The sequence below is a fragment of the Mesoplodon bidens genome (genome assembly GCF_964165515.1).
Source record: "Mesoplodon bidens genome assembly, chromosome: 3".
Lineage (NCBI taxonomy): Eukaryota > Metazoa > Chordata > Mammalia > Artiodactyla > Ziphiidae > Mesoplodon > Mesoplodon bidens.
Window position 1 is genome coordinate 169,250,824 of NC_138178.1, and position 24,772 is coordinate 169,275,595.

Below are 24,772 nucleotides of genomic sequence, written 5' to 3' on the forward strand. Positions count from 1 at the left end.
GCCCTAAGTAGAAAGACTGGTGATTGTTTGCAAAAAGTAAACGACACAATACTTATAGGTTTAGACTTAAATCTAGCAATTCTCACAGGCTTTCCATGCAAATGATTTGATGCCATACCTATTGATGTGTCCAATGGCCGTGTTGATTGTGACTCGTGGACCACCATCATCGGGCCTCAACACATATGGTGGGAAAACATCATCATCATCCACAACAGGCTCACTGTCAGTCTCACCGGTATCAACTGACTTGGAACATTTGTTTCTCAAGATCTGAACATTTTAAAAACAGAATTTATGAGAACAAATGCTTTTTCTGCCATTAGTTGTCTGCTTCTGTACCTACAGAAAAAGCTCTCTTGACATGAAACATCTCTCCTAAATACACTTCAATACTCCACAGTTGCCTGCTGCTGAAAATTTCTCCTAATTAATCCTTTCCAGCTCCAATCGTGTGGAGAAGTTCCCCATACAGGTAACAAGGCTTAAAAGGTACTGTACTTACCTACCTCTACACGCACGCGCGCACACACACACACACACACACACACACGATCCCCAGTCTTTCATGAGTATAGGGGCTATGTCATCACTCTCAAATCACTGTGCATCTCAAACAATCAACTGTTACTACACTGTCCACATGAACAGTACACTTTCCAGGTCTTCTTCCCCAATAATCCATATGACCATTTTCACTGCTATTTTACTGTAAAATACTGCTGGCTCTGTGTAATTACCCTCAACTTTCTAATAGTGTACACACTGCACAGCTCTGTTGAGACTATTCTCTGAAGAAAAAACTATTTCTAAACACATAAAAACAACTTAAAGGTAACACATGAATCTTACCTTTTCAATAGCTTTGTATGTTTTCAGGTCCTCTTCAAAACTTCTTATTTTGTCTGTATCTGCTAACATTACATAATTAGAGATCGGTGCCCTTGCTCTTCCCTTAGATTGAACATAGGATCGATACTCTGTGGGCAGATCAAAACGAACCACCAAGTTGCATTTCGGTATGTCAACACCCTCCTCCACAATACTTGTTGCAATAAGCAGGTTGGTTTCATGTGCTCGAAATTTCCTAAGTACCTGAAAAAAATCCACCAAGGATAGCAATTCTAAGAAATTTTCCAAAGAAAACAATGTAGTAAAATTAAGGGACAACTGTCATTTCTGACAATACTCTGAGCACGCTTAGTCCAGGCCAGGATAAAGAGGATGACAACATCACACAAAACTCGAGACGCATGAACACGTGACATTTTCAACTGAACGTGACTTGAAAAACAAAGTGCCTTTCTATCTCACAGAAGCACCCACGGACAAATCACAGCCTTCAAGATGAAGGCGCTGGTTTCTTTAATAACCAAAGTGACCAAACGAATCCACTTCTGGAGTCCTGTTGCTATTCTGAGCCTCCGTAATGGGATCTTATGGCTGTGAGTTTGTGCCAACATCCCTCCAAAGATGTCAAAACTCTTTCACTAAAATCCCTAAATCACTTGGAATTAAAAATTACAAGCAAAGCATTACTTATTTTCTGGCATCTTGGGACACATTTAAGGGATCAGAAATGATTTTTTTTTTAAGTGAAAAGTTTTTTCATCCTAGATTTAAGGTAACATCATTTCCCAATCCACAATAAGTTAAATACGAAAGTTTTAAATACGAAGGTTTTAAACTGATCTGTCAGACTCTGGCTATTAGACTCCCCAAACTTGGAATATTATCAGAGCTATCACATAGAAATGACTTCAACGTGAATTATTCTGCTACTTTTAAGTTAAATAACAAATTTTAAATAAAAAGTTTTTATTTGCAAGCTGGAACACTATATTAAGTTTTAGCATCTTTACAATGCTATTTCCTATATCAAAATCTTAAAAAGCATGAAAAAAATTAGGCCAAAATCTTTAAAATATATTGTTATTTTTAAAGGATTCAACCAAGGCAGGACTTTAAGTAGAAAACAAAACACTTTCTAGGAAAAAATTTCAGTTTGTTGCTTCAGAGTCGTATGGAGTCAACAGGAGTTAAGTTTACACAAGCTTTCTTTTTCTATAAAATGCAGTTGTGTGCCATCAGCCCAATAAAGGAAAACAAAATGGGTGATGGCAATTAAGACACAGAACTGATTTTCCAGATAGATTCTCAACGTATGAATCACTATACAGCTACCGCAAAGGAGACGGCTAGTTTCTATATGAACGAGTACTCTATATTACCAAAAAAATGCAGAGGAACTATAAAGAAAGGAAGTTTCTATGGGCAAAGTTTGTATATGTTCTGAAAACTGTTACTGTACAATTATTTGAACTTAGGTTACCTCTTCCTGTTTTCTAAATTCTGCTTCCATCTGTTTGTTACGAGGCTGATTCTTTCCAATGCCATGTCCAGTTATAAAATTGCTGCTGATGTAAGCCAGCTCTGGATCTTGTTTGCCAGCTTCCTTTATCAATCTAAGAAAATTATATACATTTGGAAGTTAAGCACTGCTGAGGGAAAAAAATTTAAACTTTTGTTTGTAAGGTCTCCCTTAAAATGGAAATACATATCCTTTTGCCAACATACCTAACAAAACAGTCTTGGTATTTTTTTTTTTCAACTAGCTTAAAAAGAAATCACTGCCGCTCTTCTCTGCGTCGATCTGTGGACCAAATACTTATAACACCAAATACAGGGCTGATTTACACTGATGAATGAAATGGTCACAGTCCCTCAAACTTTCTAATTTGGCAGTGATGACCTTCATAGAAATGTGGCCCAGGAGGGGACAGAACTAGGCAAAGAGAAACATGGATTCCTCATGTATTTTGGCTTTAGTCCAAGTCTTATAATGAAAAAACCACACATACTCTTTCTCAACACACTTCCCTAAGCACCCACACAACTTGCAGCAATGGTCATGCCCTTGTCTCCATGGCCAAACTTACGCAAAGTACCAAATACCCCAAAGGAATACTTCATTCTCCTCTGCATGTAGAAAGAGAGTTCCAGCTGTGCATGAAAAGAAGTGCGCTATTTCTTTTAGTTTTTCCCCAGCACCCTGTACCACTGGAAGCACGGCTCTAGGGAAAGGGATGCCTCCATCCACCGCTAAGCACCTCCACTCCCAACGCTCATGTCCCTGGGCAGGCCGCTGACCACAGTTCTGCATAAAAGGCCACTGAGCTTCGGCACTGCAAGGCCAAGAGAGTTCCCACCCCATCCTGTCAGGAGAGAGCACATGCTCCCGAGCTCATCCCCCTTTCTGCCTGCACCTCTGTATTAACCCAGAAAGCTTGTCCCCTCAGACGGGCCCTCCACTAAGAAACGGAAAAGAGCTACAGGACGGGCTCACATTACATGGGTGCAGAAGGTTAACAGTTAGTGTTGCCATTACAGCTATTTTGGAAATATCCACATTCAAAAACTCAGCACACAGGATAAATGGTTCCACACCTGACCTAAGCGATTCCATATGGTTCTTCTGAAGTCATACAACATAGTATAAATTCCTAATAGAAAATTGCATTTTTAAGTCAAACCATTCTTTTTTTTTTTTTCCCCCAATAAGTACATGAAACAGGCTAATATCAAAGCCCTGGAAGAAACCTTGAAGGGCCATCTAGAATATCTTCCTGCCTCCAAATCAGTAAAACACTTGTGTGTCTAGGTTAGTTTGAGAGTCTGCTCTACAGTTTAAGTACTTAAAAAGTTCAAAATCAGAAACTTCTTTAATATGTTCCAAGATTCATTTAGTTATTATAAACTTATGATATCAGTAACAGAAAACAGTGCTTCATGCAAACAGCATGCCCCAAAATCTAAAATATGAAATTAATTATCTTAGAAATAATATATACTTCCAAATTTTAGTTTACGTAAATTAGCATCAATTTGAACATAAAAGGGGTTTAAAAAAATGCATTTCAAGTTACTCCTAATTAGGTAAACAATGTATTTTAATTTGACTAAAAAAATAAATCTGGTAGACTTCACTAGCTGAGAAACAGAAGCACTACAAGTAAATTTATTTCTCCTTAATGAGACTCTCACCAGTACTGCCAGGAAGAGAAGAAACAATGTGCACATTAATAAAAAAAAAAAAATCTCTTGTAAGCAATAGTTGAATTCTATATACCTATGCTGATAATGTTTAAAGAGAAAAATTTCTCTATCAGATAAATTTAAGGAATCCCTGCAAAGTTATGGGCTTCCAGAGAAACAAAACAAGGTCTACTGTTGTCAGGGAGCTTGTTACTGAGTAACACACACTGCCTAGAGATTTCACAGCACCACAGAATTGCTGGGACAGAGTCTTATTTGTTTCTTTTAATTTTATACTGAGTTTATGTGAGTTGTTCCACAAGCAAGCTGTTTGATAAAGAATGCTGTTCTCTAGTGCACAGAGCTTCTCAAACAATCTATAGCAAAGAACTGGTTATTTTTTTCCTAATTTCAAACTCACCTGAAACCAAAATTTTTGTAAAATTCCACAAAAATTAACTACTAAGAAAATGTAACTTTAAAAGCATCAAAATTCAATGGCCAATTGTATAACATTCAGCAGACATAAAAAACTAAGAGTTTATGAATATAACTGTATTAGATTCAGCAGACCTAACTTACTCTTAAAACTAAGAGTTTACGCTTACCCTCAATCTCTGTATCTTACTCAACGCAGCTGGCACAGACCCACAAGTCACAGTGCATGTGTGTGCATACAGCCTCCCCAAGTACAATGTCAGGTGGTAAGACTGCCATTTTTATATACAGCGTCTCTTATTAACAACCCAGTAAGAGAGGGAGGTATTATTACTATTTTATAGATGAAGATGCTGAGACTTTAAAAAGTTAAATAACTTGCACAAAACATACACCTATAAAGTGAGTAGAAATAAAAGGAACCAGGGCTCCTTGGAGAAATGGCTGATCCTACGCAAGAAAAATACAAGATGAGCCTGGAACATCTTGTAGTGCCAGAAAGTACGGAAGTGTTCAAAAAACAAAAGGATGAGGGCATGTCAAAGGGACACAGGAGCGGACCTCAAACAGCCCCCAGTGGCCCAGGGTGGAACAACTTGTACAAAAAAAAAAAAAAAAACTAGCATCAGATTATAACCGAAGTATAAAATAAACAAACACGAGTTCGTAATGATAAAAGAACATGATTCGACAAAGATAAACAGATAAATAGGATAAAAGAGACACACTTTCCTACAGAAGAATTTCTGTAACATACATATATAAGCCCCTCTCCAGGAATGAAGTTGAATCTCTCCCTCCCCAGGATAAACTAGATTTGGTGACTTGCTTCCAAAGAATTAAGTAAGAAAAGAGAAAAACAATAACTTTGCAGTGGAGAAAACTGGCAAACGCAATCAAAATCACATGAAGTTTAACATCACCAGTGATGTTCCGTGTTAATACCATGGATCCCTCTGAGACGAAGTGACCAGAAGGGCACTTCCCGTCTGTAGTATTCTTCCAAATCCTAAAACCCAGTGTAATCCTGAGAAAAACATCAGACAAATTCAAACTGAGAGGCTTTCTACAAACCACCTGACCAGTACTCCTCAAGAGTATCAAAGTCATCAAAAACAAGGAACGAAGAAGACGCTGTTAACAGACCAAAGGAAATTAGGGAAATATAACAACTAAATGAACTCTGGTACACCCTGGATTAAAAAGAGGACATTAACAGGGATTTCCCTGGTGGTCCAGTGGGTAAGACTCTGCGCTCCCAATGCAGGGGCCTGGCTTCAATCCCTGGTCAGGGAACTAGATCCCACATGCATGCCGCAGCTAAAGATCCTGCATGCCGCAACAAAGATCCCACGTACTGCAGCTAAGACCCAGTGCAGCCTAAATAAATAAATAAATATATATATATATTTTAAAAGAGGACATGGAAAAACTGGTGAAAGTCACACAATACTAGTAAATTACACAGTGAAAAGAGCTCTAGACTTGGAGAGTGGAAACCACCTTCTGCCACTTGATACTTCACCATTTTAGGAGGTCACAAACTGAGTGTTATTTTCCTCATCTATGATATAGTAAAAACATCTACCTTCTTCCCTCATGGACTGTTCTGAAATTTTAAAAAATATATAAAGGTAAATCATAAATGATAAAGCCCTAAACACAAAAGGCAAAAGAAAAACTATAAACAGAAGACTGTACACATACTACATTATATATATAGAAGTAGCTGTGATTTATTTTTTTAATTAGGAGAGTAGAAAACTGCCTGTGTATTACAATAGCTTGTACTCCCATGAAACTGTTCACTGAAGACGGGTTTTTCCTCCCATTAAACTGATGGAAGGAAAGAATCTGGATTTCAGGAAGTTTTTCTAAGCTTATTAAAAAGCTTACTGGGACAAGACCTCTATTGTATATTTAATTAGCTGCCCATAAAGCCAAGCCTCAAACCGCTCCTGATTCATCATCCAACACTGAATTCCAGCCACATTTTATGAAAGTTGATCACAACTAATCTGACCCTCAAAGTCAACAGGAAGTAACACTGACTTCTGATAAACCTTTTCAGGCTAATATTCCTGCAGTGAAAGCGGGTACATCTCTACACTTAAAAATGCATGCAGAAAAGCGGGGAGAGGAAGAAAATGAACCCCGACTTCTCCCCAAGCCCCAGAAAATTTATTTAATTCTTAAACCATCCTGTATGGGTGCAGGGAGTATGTCTATAACTCGGCTTACAACTGTGCCAACACTAAACTTTTCTGACCCCCAAAATGCCTTTCCCCCATTCTAAGAAACAACCCGAACAGATACGTACTCCCTGGACTGTCTCCTGGCAGCCTTCCCACTGGAAAGCACTGGTTTTTAGTGTTCTGTCATACCCAAGGGCATTATGATTATACAAAGAACTGAAAACTGGGAGGTAGAATATCAGGATTCTAGAGTTGTCTCTGCCACTGACTGGCAATTTAACTCAGAGCAAATCACTTTTCCTCCTGAGGCCTTTCTCTTTTTTATAAAAGTAAGTGGGTTGGATTAGATAGTCAGTGAAGTCCCTTTCCAACCTTAAACTTCTGATTCCAATGTAATTCACTACCTAAAGTTATTTTACTTCATATTCATCATAAGGATCAGGCCCAATGACTATGAAAATCACCAGACTGAAAACCGCCAGACGACTACCCCAGAGTCCAATTTCTCGTTACTCAAGTAAGTTCTCAAGGCCCCCAAACAGTCAGAAGCAGTTTGAAAAAAAAAAAAAAATCCCAAATTACCTCAGGAAACAAAGCTTAATTTCTCCTCAGAGATCAATACTTGCAGAAAAGGCTCTCAGGGATCAACTCGGGCCAATTAATGGATCTTGGAGAAAAGGAGATTGAAGTGCAAAATAAGGACCCTTTTTGGCCCTTATAAATAGGAGAGCACCCATCCACAAGTCAAAAGAACCATACATTAAGTGACCATTTGACACAAATCTGAAGTGTAGCTCCTTGGCTGGCTGGGTCTATATTCAGGAAAAATACACTTCTATCGAAGAAGGGGGTAGGGTGGGAATTCACTACCTAATTGGCATTCGCTGTCACCTTTGCCAATATCCTCTGAATTCCTCCCTAACATTTTTATTTTCTTCTGATTCAGAAAATTTTAATATGTAGTCTATGAACCAATCCAAATTTCAAATCCAGTTGTTAAAAACTTTTCACTGCAAACGTGCCAACTTGAATCGACATCTGGTAAGGAAAAAAGCTAACACAGAAAAATTAGCCACAGTAACACCCTGATAAAATTTATCTTTAAGATTACCTGAAGGAGAAGGCTCGGTGTGAAATGCTCAACACAATGCCTAACACGTCATAGTCACAGGTGAATAAATATCTCACTGAATCTAACAATTAATATAAAACAAGGAATGCTTTACTGTAATGTAACAATTTTTCTACACTTGCACTCTGTTTTAATGGATTAGAAAAGATTATTAGCATCCTTTAGGGGAAACAACCTCAGTCATATCAAATCTAGCCTTTGGGGAAAGCTATTGTATATATAAACATCCTGTCGATCCCAGTAGAGCGCAACACATGAGTTACGATGATGGTGCCAAGTACAGGACACTTACATAAGCCTTCTGGTAGCTCTTACAGCTATTACAACATATCGCTTCACAAAACAAAAAGCTGCCTGTTCTACTATGGAAAAAATGTTAATCTTAGAGATTTACCTGTTTAAGACAACTGCTGTATATCTTCTTTCCACAAAAATAATTCCACACAAAATATTGGTGAAGGGAGAAGGAAAATTTGTCTCTGGCTTCTCTTTCTCTTCCACTTCTTCGTCCTCCTCCTCCTCCTCAGAATCACTCCAGGAAACATAGTTATCCTGATTCCTGTTGTTATACCACTCAACGCTTTCAAACTGCTGTCGTTCATACGGTTTATATTTGCGTAAGATTTCGAGCAGTTTTATTACTTTAGGAGTTACAAATTTCAGGTCAAGTGAGGCAGGTGAGAAGTGCTCTTCACATAGTGCATGGATTTTCCTTAGGAAAGTGTCTGTAAACAATAGAAATTTCCTGTGCAGCTCCTCTTGTTCGTGTTTGATGTACTTCTGTAGTTCTCTTACCATCATTCCAGCTACTTTATCTGCACACCAGGGTCCCAGAACTACCAATACCGCACGACAGTCTGAGAGTATCTACAAAACAATGTAAAGGCCCAAATGCTAAACAATAATCATGCAGTTATTTTCATATGGAGGTTAACTGGGATTTAAGTTATCTTTAGTCTGCCCTTCAAAATAAACTTACCCGTCTAATATAAACACTGAGGTTAATTCCCCAAGGTTAGGGGGAAGGGCCAGTGGTCTTTTCAAGCTCTACTTTTTCATATATATGCCCAGAACCATCCTTTTGTTTTCCCCAGCGAAAATAATCCAATAAGAGAAATTAAAAGGTGCAATTGTATACAGTTAATAAAGCAATTTTAGAACTGTCATTAGTTAGAAGTACAACTGAGTCATTTACTTCCAGGTAAATATGCAAAGAACTATGTAGCAGAATATACATATATATGTATATGCAAATGCAACAGAGTATGTAATTTTATTTTAGGTATCAAAGAAAAGCAAAACAATTTTCCTTGAACTTTATCTATGCCCAGAGTGCCACATCTTACAAGCCTAGCTCAGAGCAGAATGTAAATCCATATTAAAGCTAGCAGGCAAGTAAAAGACACACTGGGTTGAACATGGACTTAATGAGAAGACAAGTGTTGAGCAGAGGCTGGGCACTGCTGCTCCAGAAAAAAATCAGCAGGAGAGAATTAAGACTTAGATTCAATACAGTGCTAACTTTCACAACTGGCTGCAAAGTCCTGGGACAATGGTTCTCAAGTTTTAATGGCATCGGGATAACTGAAGGGCTTGTCAAATCTCAGACAGCTGGACCCCACCCACAGAGCTTCAAACTCAGCAGGTCAAGGGTGGGGCCTGTCATCTGCGTGTCTAAAAAGTTCCAGAGGGAAGCTGCTCATCTAGGGCCCACGCTTTGAAGAGCACCGTCCTAAGGAATTGCTTCTCAAAGCTGCACTATTCAGGGATGCCGAGCTCATATCCAATTACATACAAAGAAAGAGCAGAATTCATTCAGCCCAGGGGTTTGATCAGGAACTAATTCATCTGACCAAGAAAAAAAAAAAACTGGACTCATTTCTTATACTTAAATAATCATGACATCTCCTTAAACCAGGGAGGTCTATATTTAATAATATAGATGTCTGTCGGGTAATAGTAAACTCAACCCAATGCGATACATTCAATGAAAAATGTCCAGAGATAAGAAGGCAAGGCCTTAAACTAAAACGTATATAAAACAGCCTCATTAGAAGAATATTCATTTCAACATTAAAAATAAATAGAAGCCTTTTATTATACTCCCCATACTTACTTTGTATATGCTTACCTGTTTAGAAATTAAAGTAGAATCTCTTTCTTTTGAATGTACAGATATGTTACAGTCATTGATAAAATTAAGTGCTTCTTCTAATTCCATCAGCAGTCTTTCATAAAGCCCACTTCTGTCAGTAAATGGTCCACAGTCTACCACAATCTCACATGGCTGAGAAGTATATCTTTAATATCAGAAACAAAAGTTGTCAATACACAATACACAATAAATTCACTACAGCATTACGATCCATTATATATCTAAACCAAAAAAGAAACTTCCTCTTTTCATTTGGAATAACAAGCAGGCTCACAACAAGCGTTCCTAAAGTGGTACTCCTTCTATCCGTACTATGTTTGCCTGTTAGGTCTCAATATGAATTTTGTTACTGCATTGTTATCCCAGGTTTTTCATTTTGTTTTTTAGGTTTAGCCTTTCATCTTTTGCCCCCTTAGGCATCATCCAGAGTGAGAAACAATGTTAGTCAAAATAGTCAAGAAACTCAATAATGATTATTTCTCAGAGGCAGAAATAGGGAAGGGGGAGGGGAGAAGATCATAGGGAGGAAGTGTTATCATTAAATTTATCCATTTCCATCCTATTTGAAAACGTTTAGCATTTGCAAATGTCAATTTTACTTTTAATGTGTTTTTAACGTATCTTCATAAGGAAAGCTCCCCCAAATTTCAGTCAATTACAATATCATTCCTTGGATCTTTCATGACTTTCATAATACGACAACCAGAACAACACACAAAATCCTAAAAGCACATGTAATAATTAATTAAGGAAAAGAAATACAATAAAGACATATTTAAATACTACAGTTTTCATCATTCGCAAAGAGAATTTTTAAGAGTCACATTTTGAGAATTAGGTAATGCCAGACTCAATAGATTACTTACCAGTTTTACCCAAACACTCTAATACCACTGCTTCTCCTAAAGAGTTCAAGTAGTACAGGCCTACCAATCTAATTCAGGTCAGATAAAAACAAAAGTACAGCCTTTCACTTCTACATCATAGACTGTCTTAGCTCAGGAAAATCAGAAACAGCATGTCCTTAAGGCCATGAGATTTGTATTTCACCTTACATTTGGATTCGTAAGTTTCATGAATCTACAAGTCACCTTTTCACCTCACTCCACAAAGAGAACTCTCTCCAAAATCCTACTAAATGACAGGTACACCGCAAGGTGTTTTCCATGTCAATGTAACTGATCATCAAAGAATCCCTTGAAACCACTAATGCCATTTTACAGGCTCAGGAACAATAAATGACTCACTTGAAGTCACATGGCTTACAATCAGTGGCGCCAGTACTCAAAACCCATGTGTGATTTAACTTCATAACCTGAGAAATAAGTCATCTCTATTCTAACTGTTCTAAGAACCACCACTTGGTAATCTTTAACCTTGTTAAAGGCTATATCTAATAAGGGTATTTTAATATGTATTAAATTAGTTATATTTATTTTAAAACCTCATTTATATACGCTCACTTCCACCAACTTAGATCAAAAAGGCTGTTTGTGTCTGCACGTTTTAATGAAACTCGAAATAGCAACCCCTTCGAAAAGAGACAAACCTCAAAGTCATAAAAACATCTTCTCAGAAATTCATACCCACTTTCAAAACTAGAGGGTGGGGCTTCCCTGGTGGCGCAGTGGTTGAGAGTCCGCTTGCGGATGCAGGGGACACGGGTTCGTGCCCCGGTCCGGGAAGAACCCACATGCCACGGAGCGGCTGGGCCCGTGAGCCATGGCCGCTGGGCCTGAGCGTCCGGAGCCTGTGCTCCGCAACGGGAGAGGCCACAACACTGAGAGACCTGAGTACCGGAAAAAAAAAAAAAAAAAACTACAGGGGGTTTCCTATTATTTTAAAGCAGGTTGTAAAATATTGAATCCTGTAAAGAAATAAATGCTCTTTCAAAGCATCATGTGGGACACGTGGGTCAGAACAACGAAGTGTCCACGCTGACAGAAAAGGACGCCGATTTCCTGAGTTCCCAGTCCTCGTCAACACCAGCAGATAGGATGGGCCCGCGCTCCTGCGACATTTCCTCTTAAGGCAGAAACTCCTCCGTTACTCTCTGTGGACATGACGTCAGATTCCTGCATTCGAAGATGACCGTCCTGATGAGGAATTCTTAGTCTTGCTCTCTCCTTTTAAGAGCCATTTGTTCTCTTAGAGTCTATCTGCAAGGCACTGAGACTGAGGGCCTAACACTGTCAGAACAGGTCTCATTAAAGCCAAGTCAATACTAAGTGCATACCTGTCCAAGACCACCAAGTCAGTGGCAGTTTCAGCATTACTCTTAAGAATTTTCTCCAGTTTCTGAATCTTTTCTTCCAATTCCTCTGGATCACATTTCCCATTTAAAATGGAAGCCGTTAGTCCCAAAATACGAGGACATGATGGACAATTTTCACAGAGCTAACATAACAAAAGATACTGACAGTAAGGAATTCATTTTGCAAGGCCCTAACCAAAGAGACTGCATCCTAACAAAACATGTCAAGAAGACCTAACAAATACTAAGAGCATCACTTACAGAATTACTGTAGCTTGTTTAAAAGATCAGTTTATCAAAAAGGAACATTTAAATATGCTATGATGGATTATGTAATTCACTTACGATAGATCATATAATTTATTGATTTGTTTAAATTTTTATTATAGATTTAGAACCTGTTATACATGTATTACAGTTTAATATTATAGGTTATGGATTTAAATGAACATTAATTTAATATTCATTCATTCATTCCTCCACTGGAACCAAGTTCCCAAAACTGGTAACTAATACTGCTTTTGATCTATAAAAACATTGCTTATACTCAGTAATTCGACCTGCATTATTAAGACTGATAAAATCTAAAAACTTACCTTCATAATTTCTCGGTAGGGGTGGTCTAGGATTGCAAGATGACACTCATCGAACACCAAAAGGTTAATGTCTGATAGTGATAAGTAACCATTTTTCAAAACATTCAAGGCGACATAGCAAGTCATAACAAGAACCTAAAATAAAACTGCTATCAGTATACAACACATGCCATTCACCTGCCTGGACACACTTCTATGAAATCAGATTATGGAACCACTGTATTTTATGTGAAGATTAAGAAACTCATCAGTAAAAATTAAAACCCAAATCCTCAACGTATGGAAGCTCGTACTTGAGAACCAAGGTGTAAAATTAGGAAAACATGGAAAGAGACAAGAAAAAAAACTTTGATAATGGAGACCATGTTTTTATGATAAATCTACTAAATCTACTTCAGGTTTTTAGGTTCCTACAGCCATAATTTTGACTGATAAGACCTATCAGTTTTATCAGGTCACAAAACAATTCGCACAGTTTTTCCCCATCAAACTGACAAGGTTTTCTGGAAGAAGATAGGGACTTATCATTCTGTGGATTTTAAGTGCTTTATTAATGAGGGCTTAACCCAATATGTAAGACATACTAGCAAACTGGGGACTGCTTGAGGTTAGTTAGGAAGCATCTCTTAACCACTTCAGATCCAACACACGAAAGGCCCTCAACACAAGCTGGCTACATAGAAACGTCTAAGAGGAAGTCTTCCATCAAAGACGCTAAGATCTCAACCAAGAAATGTCTCCAGTTTCAAGACATTTAACTCAAGAGTAAACTTTCTGAAAGCAAGTTATCTGCAAGACGGAAATAGGTCATAGGAATTTGTGTTTTTCAAGCAAGTAAATCATACTGTAAAAGCTGTTTCTTTTCTATCAAATAAGAGCAATACATGTCAGTAATTTATTTGGCTTTAGGATGAGATAATATAGTAAGAAAATGCATGAGGGCTAGCTTCTAGGCTGACAAAGTACAGAAAAGTAGAGTTTTCAAACCTAATAAGGACAACCAAAACATATATACAGATCATCTTATAAACCAAGGACCTGTACAGATTTACTAAGTGAAAATTCTCTACAAGTCTTACCTGGTGCTTAGTAAACTCTTGGTTCCATTTCTCTTTTGTCCAAGATGCACTTACTTCCAGGTTTGAGTACTCCCCAACCTTGAGATCTGAGTGAGTTCTGACAGCTGACACTTGTTGAGCAACCTGGTTTGCTGATTACAAATATAATATGCCGTGTGAATACGAGAACTCTTCCCTAAATGGCTCTCTGGACTACTAACAGTTAAACAGTTAAGGAAATCCTTATTATTATATATTACACCGAACCACCAATTTTTTAGATAGCCAATTTAAAATCATATTTTCACAGTTATCTCCAAAACACACTTATTAGACTCACCACCCCACCCTCTGTCATTCACTTCAGAGAGCCCTATACCACCTTCCTTCTTTAAAGGTGTTTTTCCCCAATCTAAGAATATAATTTCTAGGTTGGAATGGCAACTACTCCAGGTCCACCCTTCCTGTTTTCTTCAATAAAATCAGATTGTATCACCAAGAAATAAGACAGACTAATATGTATTTAAAGCACATGAGAACATCACATGCTGAGACAATCTAAAAAAAAAGAAGAGGAGTGACGTGGTTATATTAGTACCTGAGCAGTTTATGTTCACATTTTGTACTTTTTAGTTTAATATCTAATCCCAAACACATAAAAACCAGTACTTTAAACTCTTACTGAATATCTAACTTTCTTTCTACAACTGGTGTAGCAAGATCATAAATCAAAGTTACCTATTTCATAATCAAGCACCTTTTGATACACTTTGTGAAGTTAAAACATCAAAAACAAAAATAACTACTCAGATCAGATTATATTCTGAAAGTAATCCTTCAGAAGAGATGCAGAATCAGAATTAAATGCAAGTACGTTTTAGAAAAAAACTGAAGTTTAACACCTATGAAGTAAGACGACTAACATTTAAGAGAAATACTGTAAAGTTAAGAAATAAGACAGAATGATATTTCTGCTTCAACAAACACATTATTCATCAACCTCTCTATACTTTCAAGAGTTTAATACCCACAGAACAAATCTGCTTAACCCTAAAATCTCATCCAGTTTTCCTCCACACCATTTGATAACATAATTTTTTATTACCCGAGTTGACCAAGAACACCGTCCTTTTGCCATTTCTGTTGAAGTCTCCCCTGATCTGGTAGGAGAGCTCTTTAGTGAGTAGTACTGCAATGAACGTCTTCCCTGAGCCAGTGTTTAAACAGACTATGGTATTATGATCCAGAGCTGCTTCAAGCAGTTCAACCTAGAAATACAGTGGGAAAAACCAGATTATACACTTCTTATCTAAGGACAGAATTTAGGAAATGGGATTTGTTTTAATTCAGAAAATTTCAGTTTTCTAAAATCTTCCTCCAACAAATCTGCCCCTTCCAAAAGCATACGTTCTACATCTTTATATGAGAATAATCATCAGAGGCATTACAATACCGGTTACACATAGCTGTGCTGTGTAAATGTGTTGAAATGGCACTTACGATTGCTTTAAGAATTATTTTCACAGGGACAGAAAACGTCTCTAGAATAATAAGAACTGAAATGACTATAACCACGGTTCTTCTGCCAGTCCAAGGTTGTTCAAACCAATCTCAATTTCTACCCAGATCATGAGGACAGACACACCCAAATAGATACTAAGGAACAGTGAGGTTTTCACAGGGGAAAAAAAAAAAGAGAAAAAGAAATTTCACCAATAAAACTATCAAATCAATTACCCAGCAGATGTTAGAAAAGAAAAGGACTATTAAGAAAAAAAAAAGTATCTGGAATGAGAAAATTAATCAGAAGAGGAAAGCTTGAAAAGGTAAAGGAGTTTTATATAAGTTGTGTCAACTATATGCTAATTTATTCCATTTTAGTGAAAATGCTCCAGTATTAGTGTTCTCATTAGTACCTGATATTTTCTTGGCGTATAAATGTTATCATGAATTGCTTCTTGTTGCCATGGCAGTCCAAAGAAAGGACCCATTGGTGAGGAAGCAGGGGTCATGAGCTGCAGGCCTGCCATGCTGAGGGGTTGCAAAGCAGGGCTTTTCATTCATCCAGTGTTTCTTTCATTGCATTTTTGTTCTAGCACAGCTTACTACAAAAGGGAAAAAGAATACCATTACACAACCATGCAGGGTTAAAAACAAAAGAAAGCACAGAAACAAGAGGAACATCAGAATATCATTCCTAGGGGCCTTTTCAAACTCTTCATAATTGTTTTAGCTTTTTCGTGATCTAAGAGGATCGTTTTAAAAGTCAAGCATTCTGTACTCGCCAACCCAGCAATTCTACACCTAGAAACCTGTCTAAAAGAATTAGGCAGCTGCACAAAGAGGTGAACACATGAATATTTATTGCTGCATTATTACTTAAGAACAAGAAATAACCTTAAAATGAATTAATCAAAAATTAGCTAAGTAAATTATGGTCTAGTCTTAAAATAGAATACTATACATCCATAAGATAAGACAGACCTGTATTTACTGACACAGAACTGTGTCCATAATATACCTTTAAGAGAAAATACGTACAGTATTGATGTCCTTTAAAATACATGTATATATATACAAAACATGTAAATACATACGTAAATATATTTCAAACATTCTTTGTAAATTCTATGATGCTACTATTGATAAAATAATGAGAAAACTGTATGGAAGGCACTTCGCCCTGTGCCTGCACACAGGAAGGATTCAAATGCCTGCCAACATCTGGTCATTTTGTCAAGGCCCATAAACACAGAAGGTCATTCTTCTCAATTGACAACCTATCACAACTGCACAGCTGCTCAACCATTTACATATGTATCTTTACAATTATTCATATCCTAGATAAATTAAAACAAGGCAACACCATTCTGTGAAATAAAAGTTATTTCATGGTATCTAAGGACTCTTCTATATCGCATATATTCTTCCCCAAAGATAAAAATGATTATGTAAAATGAGAAAATAATAATTCAGCCTTTTTAAAATTCCTAACCTGCAGAGAGAGGGTTTCAAATCTCTACGTGAAAGTCCATCATCAGCAGAATTTACCTGCCTTGGAGAAGGGAATTTTCTCCCTTGTACTGCTTTGCAGTGTTCATTGTTATTATTACTCTATGACACTGGAAAGAAAGAATCCCCACTCTTTGTTCCTTAACAACAAAAACTCTGAATCTCTTGACCTGTTAAATTTATAGTCATTGTACAACACAGTGACTTAAATTGTTGCAGCTAATCCAACAAGAAGTCTCCAGAGTAGAGTCTCTTTTACGCATAGGTATAATACCAAATTCTGATTTCAGAGCTCAATTCAGTTGACAAGAATTTTCAACATCCTGGTAATACAAGTAGGATCTCAAGTAAATGGTAAAGGGGCAAATGGCTGCAGGGAGAAGGACCTCAGCAAGGCAGGCGTGCCCGTGGACCAGACAGCACAACCGTTCTCATTATCCCTCTCAGAGGAAGATGGCAAGCGCAGCATTCCAGAGTACGTTATGAACAACGATCAGGTCATTGTTTTGCCTGGGTGAGGCAGAACTATGTCTTTCATGAGAACTAATGTGCTCACTCTCTACTGAATCAAAGTCCCAACAGCCTTTCCTTTTACCCCTTTTACACTCAGCATTCACTTCTCTCAATTCTACAGGCCCACCGGATAAACACCCTCAGGTTGATCATTCAAGCTTCTTCACACCGCTGCAGAGAACCTGAAGCGGAAGGCTATTTTACCTAAATTCCTAAGATCCAGCAGGTCACGCTGAAGGCCCAAGAGATTTGCAGGCACTTCCCACCTGCCTACCATTCTTGGGATATCTCTACGGTCCTCCTCATCCGCGGGTCCCACACCGGCAGGTCGAATCTACCCTTGGTTGGATGAATCCAAAGATACGGAGAGCCAACTGTACTATGCAAGGGACGTGAGCATCCATGGATTCTGGCATCTGCAGGGGACCTGGCACCAACTCCCGTGGGTACTGAAGGACAACTGTACTTCTCCTTCATTACTCCAGGCTGCTTACTGGGAGGATGATTTATCACTGTTAAGCCTGACACCTCACTTTTCACCCAATCCAAATGTTAACCCAAGACCAAACAAAGACATGGTGCAAGGGATCAGGAAAGAAGCGTAAATCCTGGTGGTGGATGGAAATTTTAAAAGGAGAAAGAAAAGAGGGCAGCAGTGTAAATCCCCAAACACACTTCTTCCACCTCCAGAAACCATGTACAGCAGGAACCCTCCTCCTTATCACGGTCATCATTTCTTTTCACGTAGACAACATTAATAATAATGACAGTGCCAGAAAATAGTCTAAAAAATAAATGAATGTTCTATCTTTAGAACAGTCTAAAAAATAGCCTAAAAAAGTCTATTTATAAATATTTAAATGTTTAAAAATTTATTATAGACTATATAAAGTAGTTTAAAAATAAAGTCTGTTTGTAGAATAGTCTAAAAAATAGAAGAATGTTCCTTTTTTGTTGTTGTTCCATTTTCTTAAGGGGGAACTATATTCTTCAAAAATTATCAGTATCAGTACAAAGAAAAACTATGAAAATGTTCCCGATTAAAGAAGACTCTAGAGGCATGATAACTAAACGCAGTAACTGACCTCAGACTGGATCCTTTCCTGAGAGCAATGCCATAAAGACCATTACAGAGTCCACTGATAAGGCTGTAGATACAGCAGTGCTACATTCACTGAGTTGATGACCGCACCATGACTATGCAGGGGAGCATCCTTATTCTTGACAAATATAGAGTGAAACATTTAGGAGTAAAAGGGTCAAGACGTACGCAACTTATTCTCAAATGGTTCAGGAGAAGAAACTACACGTAGATATACAGAGAGAGAATGGGTGCAACTGATAAAGCAAATGGGGCAAAAGAGGTAAAGCACATATTCTTTGTCCTAATCTTATTTTCTGTCAGTTTGAAATTACTTCCAAATAAAGAGTTTTAAAAAGTAAATAAATAAATATGACCCATTAGACTAGGATCTCCTTGACTATAAGAGCTGTATGTCTCACACATATTTCTACCGCCTACCGAACCAAATCACACCCCAGACATGGCAAACAAAAAATACAGGTTCGTAAAATGCAAATATTGTCCATGTGCGTGACATAAAAACCTTCAAACAGTTTCTATTTGCCTTTTATAACTTATATCACATTGCATATATTCACAGAGACAAATACATAACACGACTTATTCTTTTACTGGCACACTGGCAAACATGCTCCACGAGAACAAGATGTGTGTCTCACTCTTTGCAGCTCTTAAGTTACCTGGTATAATGTACCACATGTACATTTAAATAAATATCTGATGAACTGAATCAGAGATTCATGAATGTCCACACAATACCATACAGAACAGAATCATAGTTCAAAAGTTATTTCTACAGTATTTGGTTTGGAAATCCATACCCACTCCACTCCTACTCACCCTGAAGGGTGGATACAAGAGAGAGAATTTGCAGGGAAATGGAGGACGACAATTGAACCCTCCCCGTTGCATTTCCAGAAGGTCACAATATTTAAATTAATTTTCATTCATTTAGTACACAGTGACTGGCCAGAGTGATACACTATCTATTTGAAGAAAGCAAATCCAACATTAAAAAACTCAACAAGTAATCCAATAATGTGAAAACTGAAAAACCTATAATTTTGCCAATTTTTACTTTCTTTGGCGTGTTTAAATAGATTTGTTTTTTTCCTTAACTTGGTCTTAATGAAAAGCTCTGAATCCCTGCTGGTAAGTGAAAGTTCTATAGTTTCACAGATTAACTGACTACGGTCAACTGCTTCAGCAGAGCCAACAGAGTAATCCACGTGACTATTTTCCGATCTCAGATTTCAAATTTCTGGTCAATTAACACTCATGAAAGCTGTGAGGTTGTTTCATAGCTTTCGTATGATTCATTTAGAAATAACTTAGTAATAAAACACATGAATAAAAACTCTCTTCCTCTTTCCACATACGATAAAGCCCAGATTTACCGTCTTAATGTTTGAGATCTCTGTGTTGCTGTTGTCTGAACTGCATTTTGACATTGTGATAGCAGGTTATTGGAAAATCACAGCATACCCAAGCTTCTGCTCTAAAAATAAATGCAAAAATAGCCAAGTTTAAGACTCCTGTACTTAAACTAAATATAAATGCATCTACAAGAAAGCCTTATGGATATGAAAAGCTGAATAAAAGGCCATTACTTTGTATTAAAATTTAAACAAAAGACATCTGGGTTATTTTAGGATACTAAGTCTTATTCTAAAACAAAGAACAAGAGAATGAGCTATAACAATAGCATGCCTAATTCCCAGAGACTGGGGTGGGACGTGGGCTGTCTTGAGAAAAGTTAGAGGAAAGATTTAAAAATGAATACAAGGAAATCAAACAAAATACATAAATTCTAAAGATAGTGATTAGGGAAATGGAAAAAATAAATAAATAAAAGGATAGAGATGTGTTATTTCCTAAATTCATATATATAAAAGAAGTAAAGAAGATCACCAGAAGAGGTACTTGGCTGAGTAATCCAAATCACCTGGCAGTAAGTTTTCACTACAAGTATGAAATCTATCAGCAATTTCAATTTCTCAAAGGAAATTAAAAATACAAACTCAAAGAACAATTTAATCTAATGATAAACTCTTTTACAAAGTTCATTTATGAATAAAAATTTAAGAACACAGTTCAACAATGTCAATACTGTGGAGAAATTTAAATTTAAGGGTGGTCCTAAATAATCCTAAGAGATTATAAATCAAAATCAAAATTATAAGTCAAAAAATAAGGAAGCGTAGGGCTTCCCTGGTGGGGCAGTGGTTGAGAATCTGCCTGCTAATGCAGGGGACACGGGTTCGAGCCCTGGTCTGGGAAGATCCCACATGCCGCGGAGCAACTAGGCCTGTGAGCCACAACTACTGAGCCTGCGCGTCTGGAGCCTGTGCTCCACAACAAGAGAGGCCGTGACAGTGAGAGGCCCGCGCACCGCGATGAAGAGTGGCCCCCGCTTGCCACAACTAGAGAAAGCCCTCGCACAGAAATGAAGACCCAACACAGCCAAAAATAAATAAATTAATTTATTTATTTAAAAGAAAATAAGGAAGCGTAAAGTACTGACATGAAAAGCTTGATTTAATCAACAAATGTTGCTTTTTTTAGATTTGATACCGGATATCATTTATGCTCCTTAACCACAATGCCTCTACTACCACAAGCTCAGGAAAAACAAACTGGCAGTGGTTTCTTTTCACTTATTTGTGTCTAGTCTAGTCTATAGTGCGTGCGTGGAGGTTAAACGTTCTCATTTCATACACAAATTGGTTTTGCTAATAAGTTAACAAAGCAGAATGGGGAAACCCTTAACACTACTTTAGTATGTACATATTTACCTCAAAATGCTGATTCTAAGTTCTTTCAGTTTCCAAGTCTGTATTAATTCATAACCTAGGTAACCTAAAAGCAATCAGAGAGAATATTTTAGAACATACAACTCATTTTTTAAAAACAACTTTAAGAAATTTCCTACTTGACAAACTTTTCTGATATTTATCTTATCAGTATAAGATCTCTGATAAAAACAATTTTTGTATTTATCTATTGGGAATCAAGAAAACAGTATATGTATGAAAGGGCTGCCCTTTAAAAATCAGTATTTATTATGTTCTATTACAATTGGGAATTTTTAAGAGTTGTTAGTACAATCCAATTAGATATAAGGAGAATTCCTGGAAGTAAATTACATTTTCCCCCCAGTAAAATCTGGCTTTAAAAATACTAAAAGAGGGCTCCCCTGGTGGCACAGTGGTTGAGAGTCCGCCTGCCGATGCAGGGGACACGGGTTCGTGCCCTGGTCCGGGAAGATCCCACATGCCGCGGAGCGGCTGGGCCCATGAGCCATGGCCGCTGAGCCTGCGTGTCCAGAGCCTGTGCTCCGCAACAGGCCACAACGGTGAGAGACCCGCGTAACACACACACACACACAAAAAAATACTAAAAGACTACAGTAAGTCAGTATCATGCTTTACATGAACTTATAACCCCTTACTCTCCTAATGAGTAAGTTCGTGTTTTCAAAAACTACCTCATGCTTTGACTTTTAATTCCGTTCTGTACTGCCACCTAGTATGATGCAAATGCAATACACCAACTTGGCCTGATGTGTCACGCTCGACATCTTTCCATTTCATATTCACCTCTTTTCTAGAAACACCGTAGCCAAAATAATAAGCTGATAATGCTTTAAAATTTAATGCAACTCCACTGTTACAAAATTATTGTTGAGTTATCCAACTTACTTCCCTAGACAATTCTGTATAGAGATAAATTAGAAAGTTAACATGCCAAGTACAATGACAACTTATGTTCATACTACGGAGCCAATAGGTCAAGCTTTCTAATTTTAATTGATGACTACGATTTAAATTACATACATGAAAACTCATGTTTGATAGGTCCCTTTAAGATAACTCTGAAAAAGACATGCCACATACCAGATGCTCAGTCAAGTTCTAGTATAAGCCAACAAACTTAACCTAATTAGCATCTAGATCCCATATATGGCTGTACTCTTTCAGACAAAGGCTTGTAACAACAGACAGCTAACCCTCCTAGGAAGTCTGAAGTCTAAAGGCATCTAGAGCTTCCTGGTGCATATTTTCAAAATTGGTAACAGAAAACTTCCAACTCATTCATTTTATTATGTGTCACAGATTCTGATACAAATATTACTGTCCAGATTTCATTCCTACTCATGAGGCCCAAAATGCGCGACTACCGTGAAGTTCCATGGTGAACAAAAGAACACACTCACACAACGTCAATATTGTGACATTAAAACAGTGTCAAAAATACTCCTGGAAGCTAACAGATAAAACTAAAAAACGTCTGAAGAGCTTCTAGTCTCTAATACAGAAACAAATACGTTATGGAGATCCAAGACGTTAATTTTAACTCCAACCAAAGCCTAAATGCTAAGAGCATCCTTGGCTATGGATATAAATTTATAACAGGTTTATAATGCAGGTTGCTGACGTAAGGGCAAATTAAAAATAAGCGGTTCAATTCTCCCACTTGAAAATAAAGGAAAGGGACTCCTTCCCCTTCTTTTTTTTTCCAGAACTTCTTTTTCAGTCCTTTTGTGCTGTACTTGAATCTTTGTAAAAGCCAAGAAAGCCTTTAGCCAGTCTCACTTCTCAGGAATGTTTCCTTAAGATATGTCATCACCAAGAAAGATAATGCCCAATCTCCCAGTTTCCTAGGACGGCCTAATTTGGCAACTGACTCCAAATTGCAAAACCTACCACCAGTCATAAAGATACGAGAAAATTGGCAATTTTATCTTGAAAACATGGGTGTAAAGTGTTGTAACCACTTAGCTATACAAAAGAATAAGATTTCTGTCTTTGCAATCTCTTTAGTGGATAGCCTGAGATACACATCACATTCTAGTTTAATGCTTACTCAATAGAAATTCTTCCTTCCCTTCTACTTTTTTGGAGAGATTTTCTGGGTTGGGAGGAGATTTCGTTTTTAAGTATATTTCCCCAACATTAGCTTAAAAAAAAAGTCCAATTCTCAAAAAGTATTCGCGCCAAATAACAAAATCCACTTCTTGAAACTTAAAACAGTAAAGAAATCCTAAAATATACGGTTCAACTGCACTGGAGAGAGCGGTTTTAAAAATGAAGATAGAACTTAAGTGCGCAACACCTCCTCTTGTTCCTAAAAAGGAATCTGCACACGAGAAGGATCCAAGGTATTTACAAATAACTCCCAACAACCTCCCTTTTCTAAATTAAAGTTAGCGGAGAAAGAGAGGCGGCTGTTTTAAGTTAATTCCTAAGTCAGGCCGATGCTCTGACCTCTGAATACTTTGGAATATAGTTAGTCATTCCCTCCTCACCGAGGCCCTCTGATGTGGGAGGGACACTGGGTAAGGCCACTGGGGATGTAGAAAGCAGTCTTTTCTTTCTCTTTCTTTCTTTTTAAGTAGCTTTCATTTAAAATAATCTGAATGCTAGCCGAGCCTAGTGTCAGGAAGACCAAGGTTTATCAGACTCTACTACTTCTCTCTAAGGTTGTTTCCTTGCCTATCAAATAGAGCACCTATTATGAGGATTGAGTAATTAAACGCATATTAACCTTGGTAGAGCAAAAGTGCTTGCACAGAAAATGTTCAGTAAACGACAGTTTTAAAGAAACCACACTACCATCTCTATCTACAACCACTGTTGTCATACAATTCTTAAGACTTTAAGGAACTCCTTAAAGAACTAAAATGTTGTATCCGTCCTAAGATTCAATATAAAAAAATTATTCTCATACAAAGTTAAAGTACTATACAAGATTTTTTATACAGTATTTTTAATCAGATGAACCTGAAAAACCACAAACTCCAAACTACCTAGTCATTATGAATTTACAGTACAATGAAAATCAAACAAATTTAAATCACAAAACATGGTATACAATGTAAAATAAAATTAAACACCTTTGTGTCCACTAGTCCTCTTTAAAAGCAAAAACCAAAAAATACTACGTGCTACTTCTGTTTGGCTCCCCAGGCATCACTGCAAACATGACTGAACTATTTCTTAGGCAATGAAATGGTACACAGCTGGACAAGTAACCGTCGTCGTCATCATCATCATCATCATCATCATCATCAGACAAGTTTTGAAAATATAAAGTGTAAGAAAAGAGAAAACAAAAAGATGGGAAATATCCAAAATACCCATTGTACATAAAATAAATATTTCAAGGATTTATCAACTATTATTTGGTGAATATAGATTATGAAAAGACTAAGGTCAAACCAAAGAGTGACAGACCAAAGAGAAAAGGGATAATAATTCCAAGAATTTAAACACTGGAATTTTTAGTCTTAGGTAGTTA

The 24,772-nt window shown here is 37.3% G+C and overlaps 1 protein-coding gene across 8 annotated transcripts in view; it reads right to left on the reverse strand.

Annotated features, from left to right (window-relative positions):
- The window catches only part of DICER1 (dicer 1, ribonuclease III), a 71,163-nt gene that overhangs the window by 28,082 nt on the left and 18,309 nt on the right, over positions 1-24,772 (reverse strand). For 3 of the 8 annotated variants that reach the window (XM_081229137.1, XM_081229134.1, XM_081229133.1), the window contains exons 2-13: positions 21,268-21,331; positions 19,870-19,970; positions 15,780-15,968; positions 14,969-15,131; positions 13,885-14,015; positions 12,806-12,940; positions 12,192-12,352; positions 9,932-10,100; positions 8,195-8,667; positions 2,333-2,465; positions 853-1,095; positions 119-273 (exon numbers count right to left, since the gene is read on the reverse strand). In XM_081229137.1, coding sequence (XP_081085263.1) covers positions 119-273; positions 853-1,095; positions 2,333-2,465; positions 8,195-8,667; positions 9,932-10,100; positions 12,192-12,352; positions 12,806-12,940; positions 13,885-14,015; positions 14,969-15,131; positions 15,780-15,923 — 1,907 coding nt within the window. In that variant the 5' untranslated portion in view covers positions 15,924-15,968; positions 19,870-19,970; positions 21,268-21,331. The remainder of the gene's footprint in view (positions 1-118; positions 274-852; positions 1,096-2,332; positions 2,466-8,194; positions 8,668-9,931; positions 10,101-12,191; positions 12,353-12,805; positions 12,941-13,884; positions 14,016-14,968; positions 15,132-15,779; positions 15,969-19,869; positions 19,971-21,267; positions 21,332-24,772) is intronic. The other 5 variants (XM_081229138.1, XM_081229135.1, XR_014015415.1 and 2 more) reach the window with 3 other exon arrangements.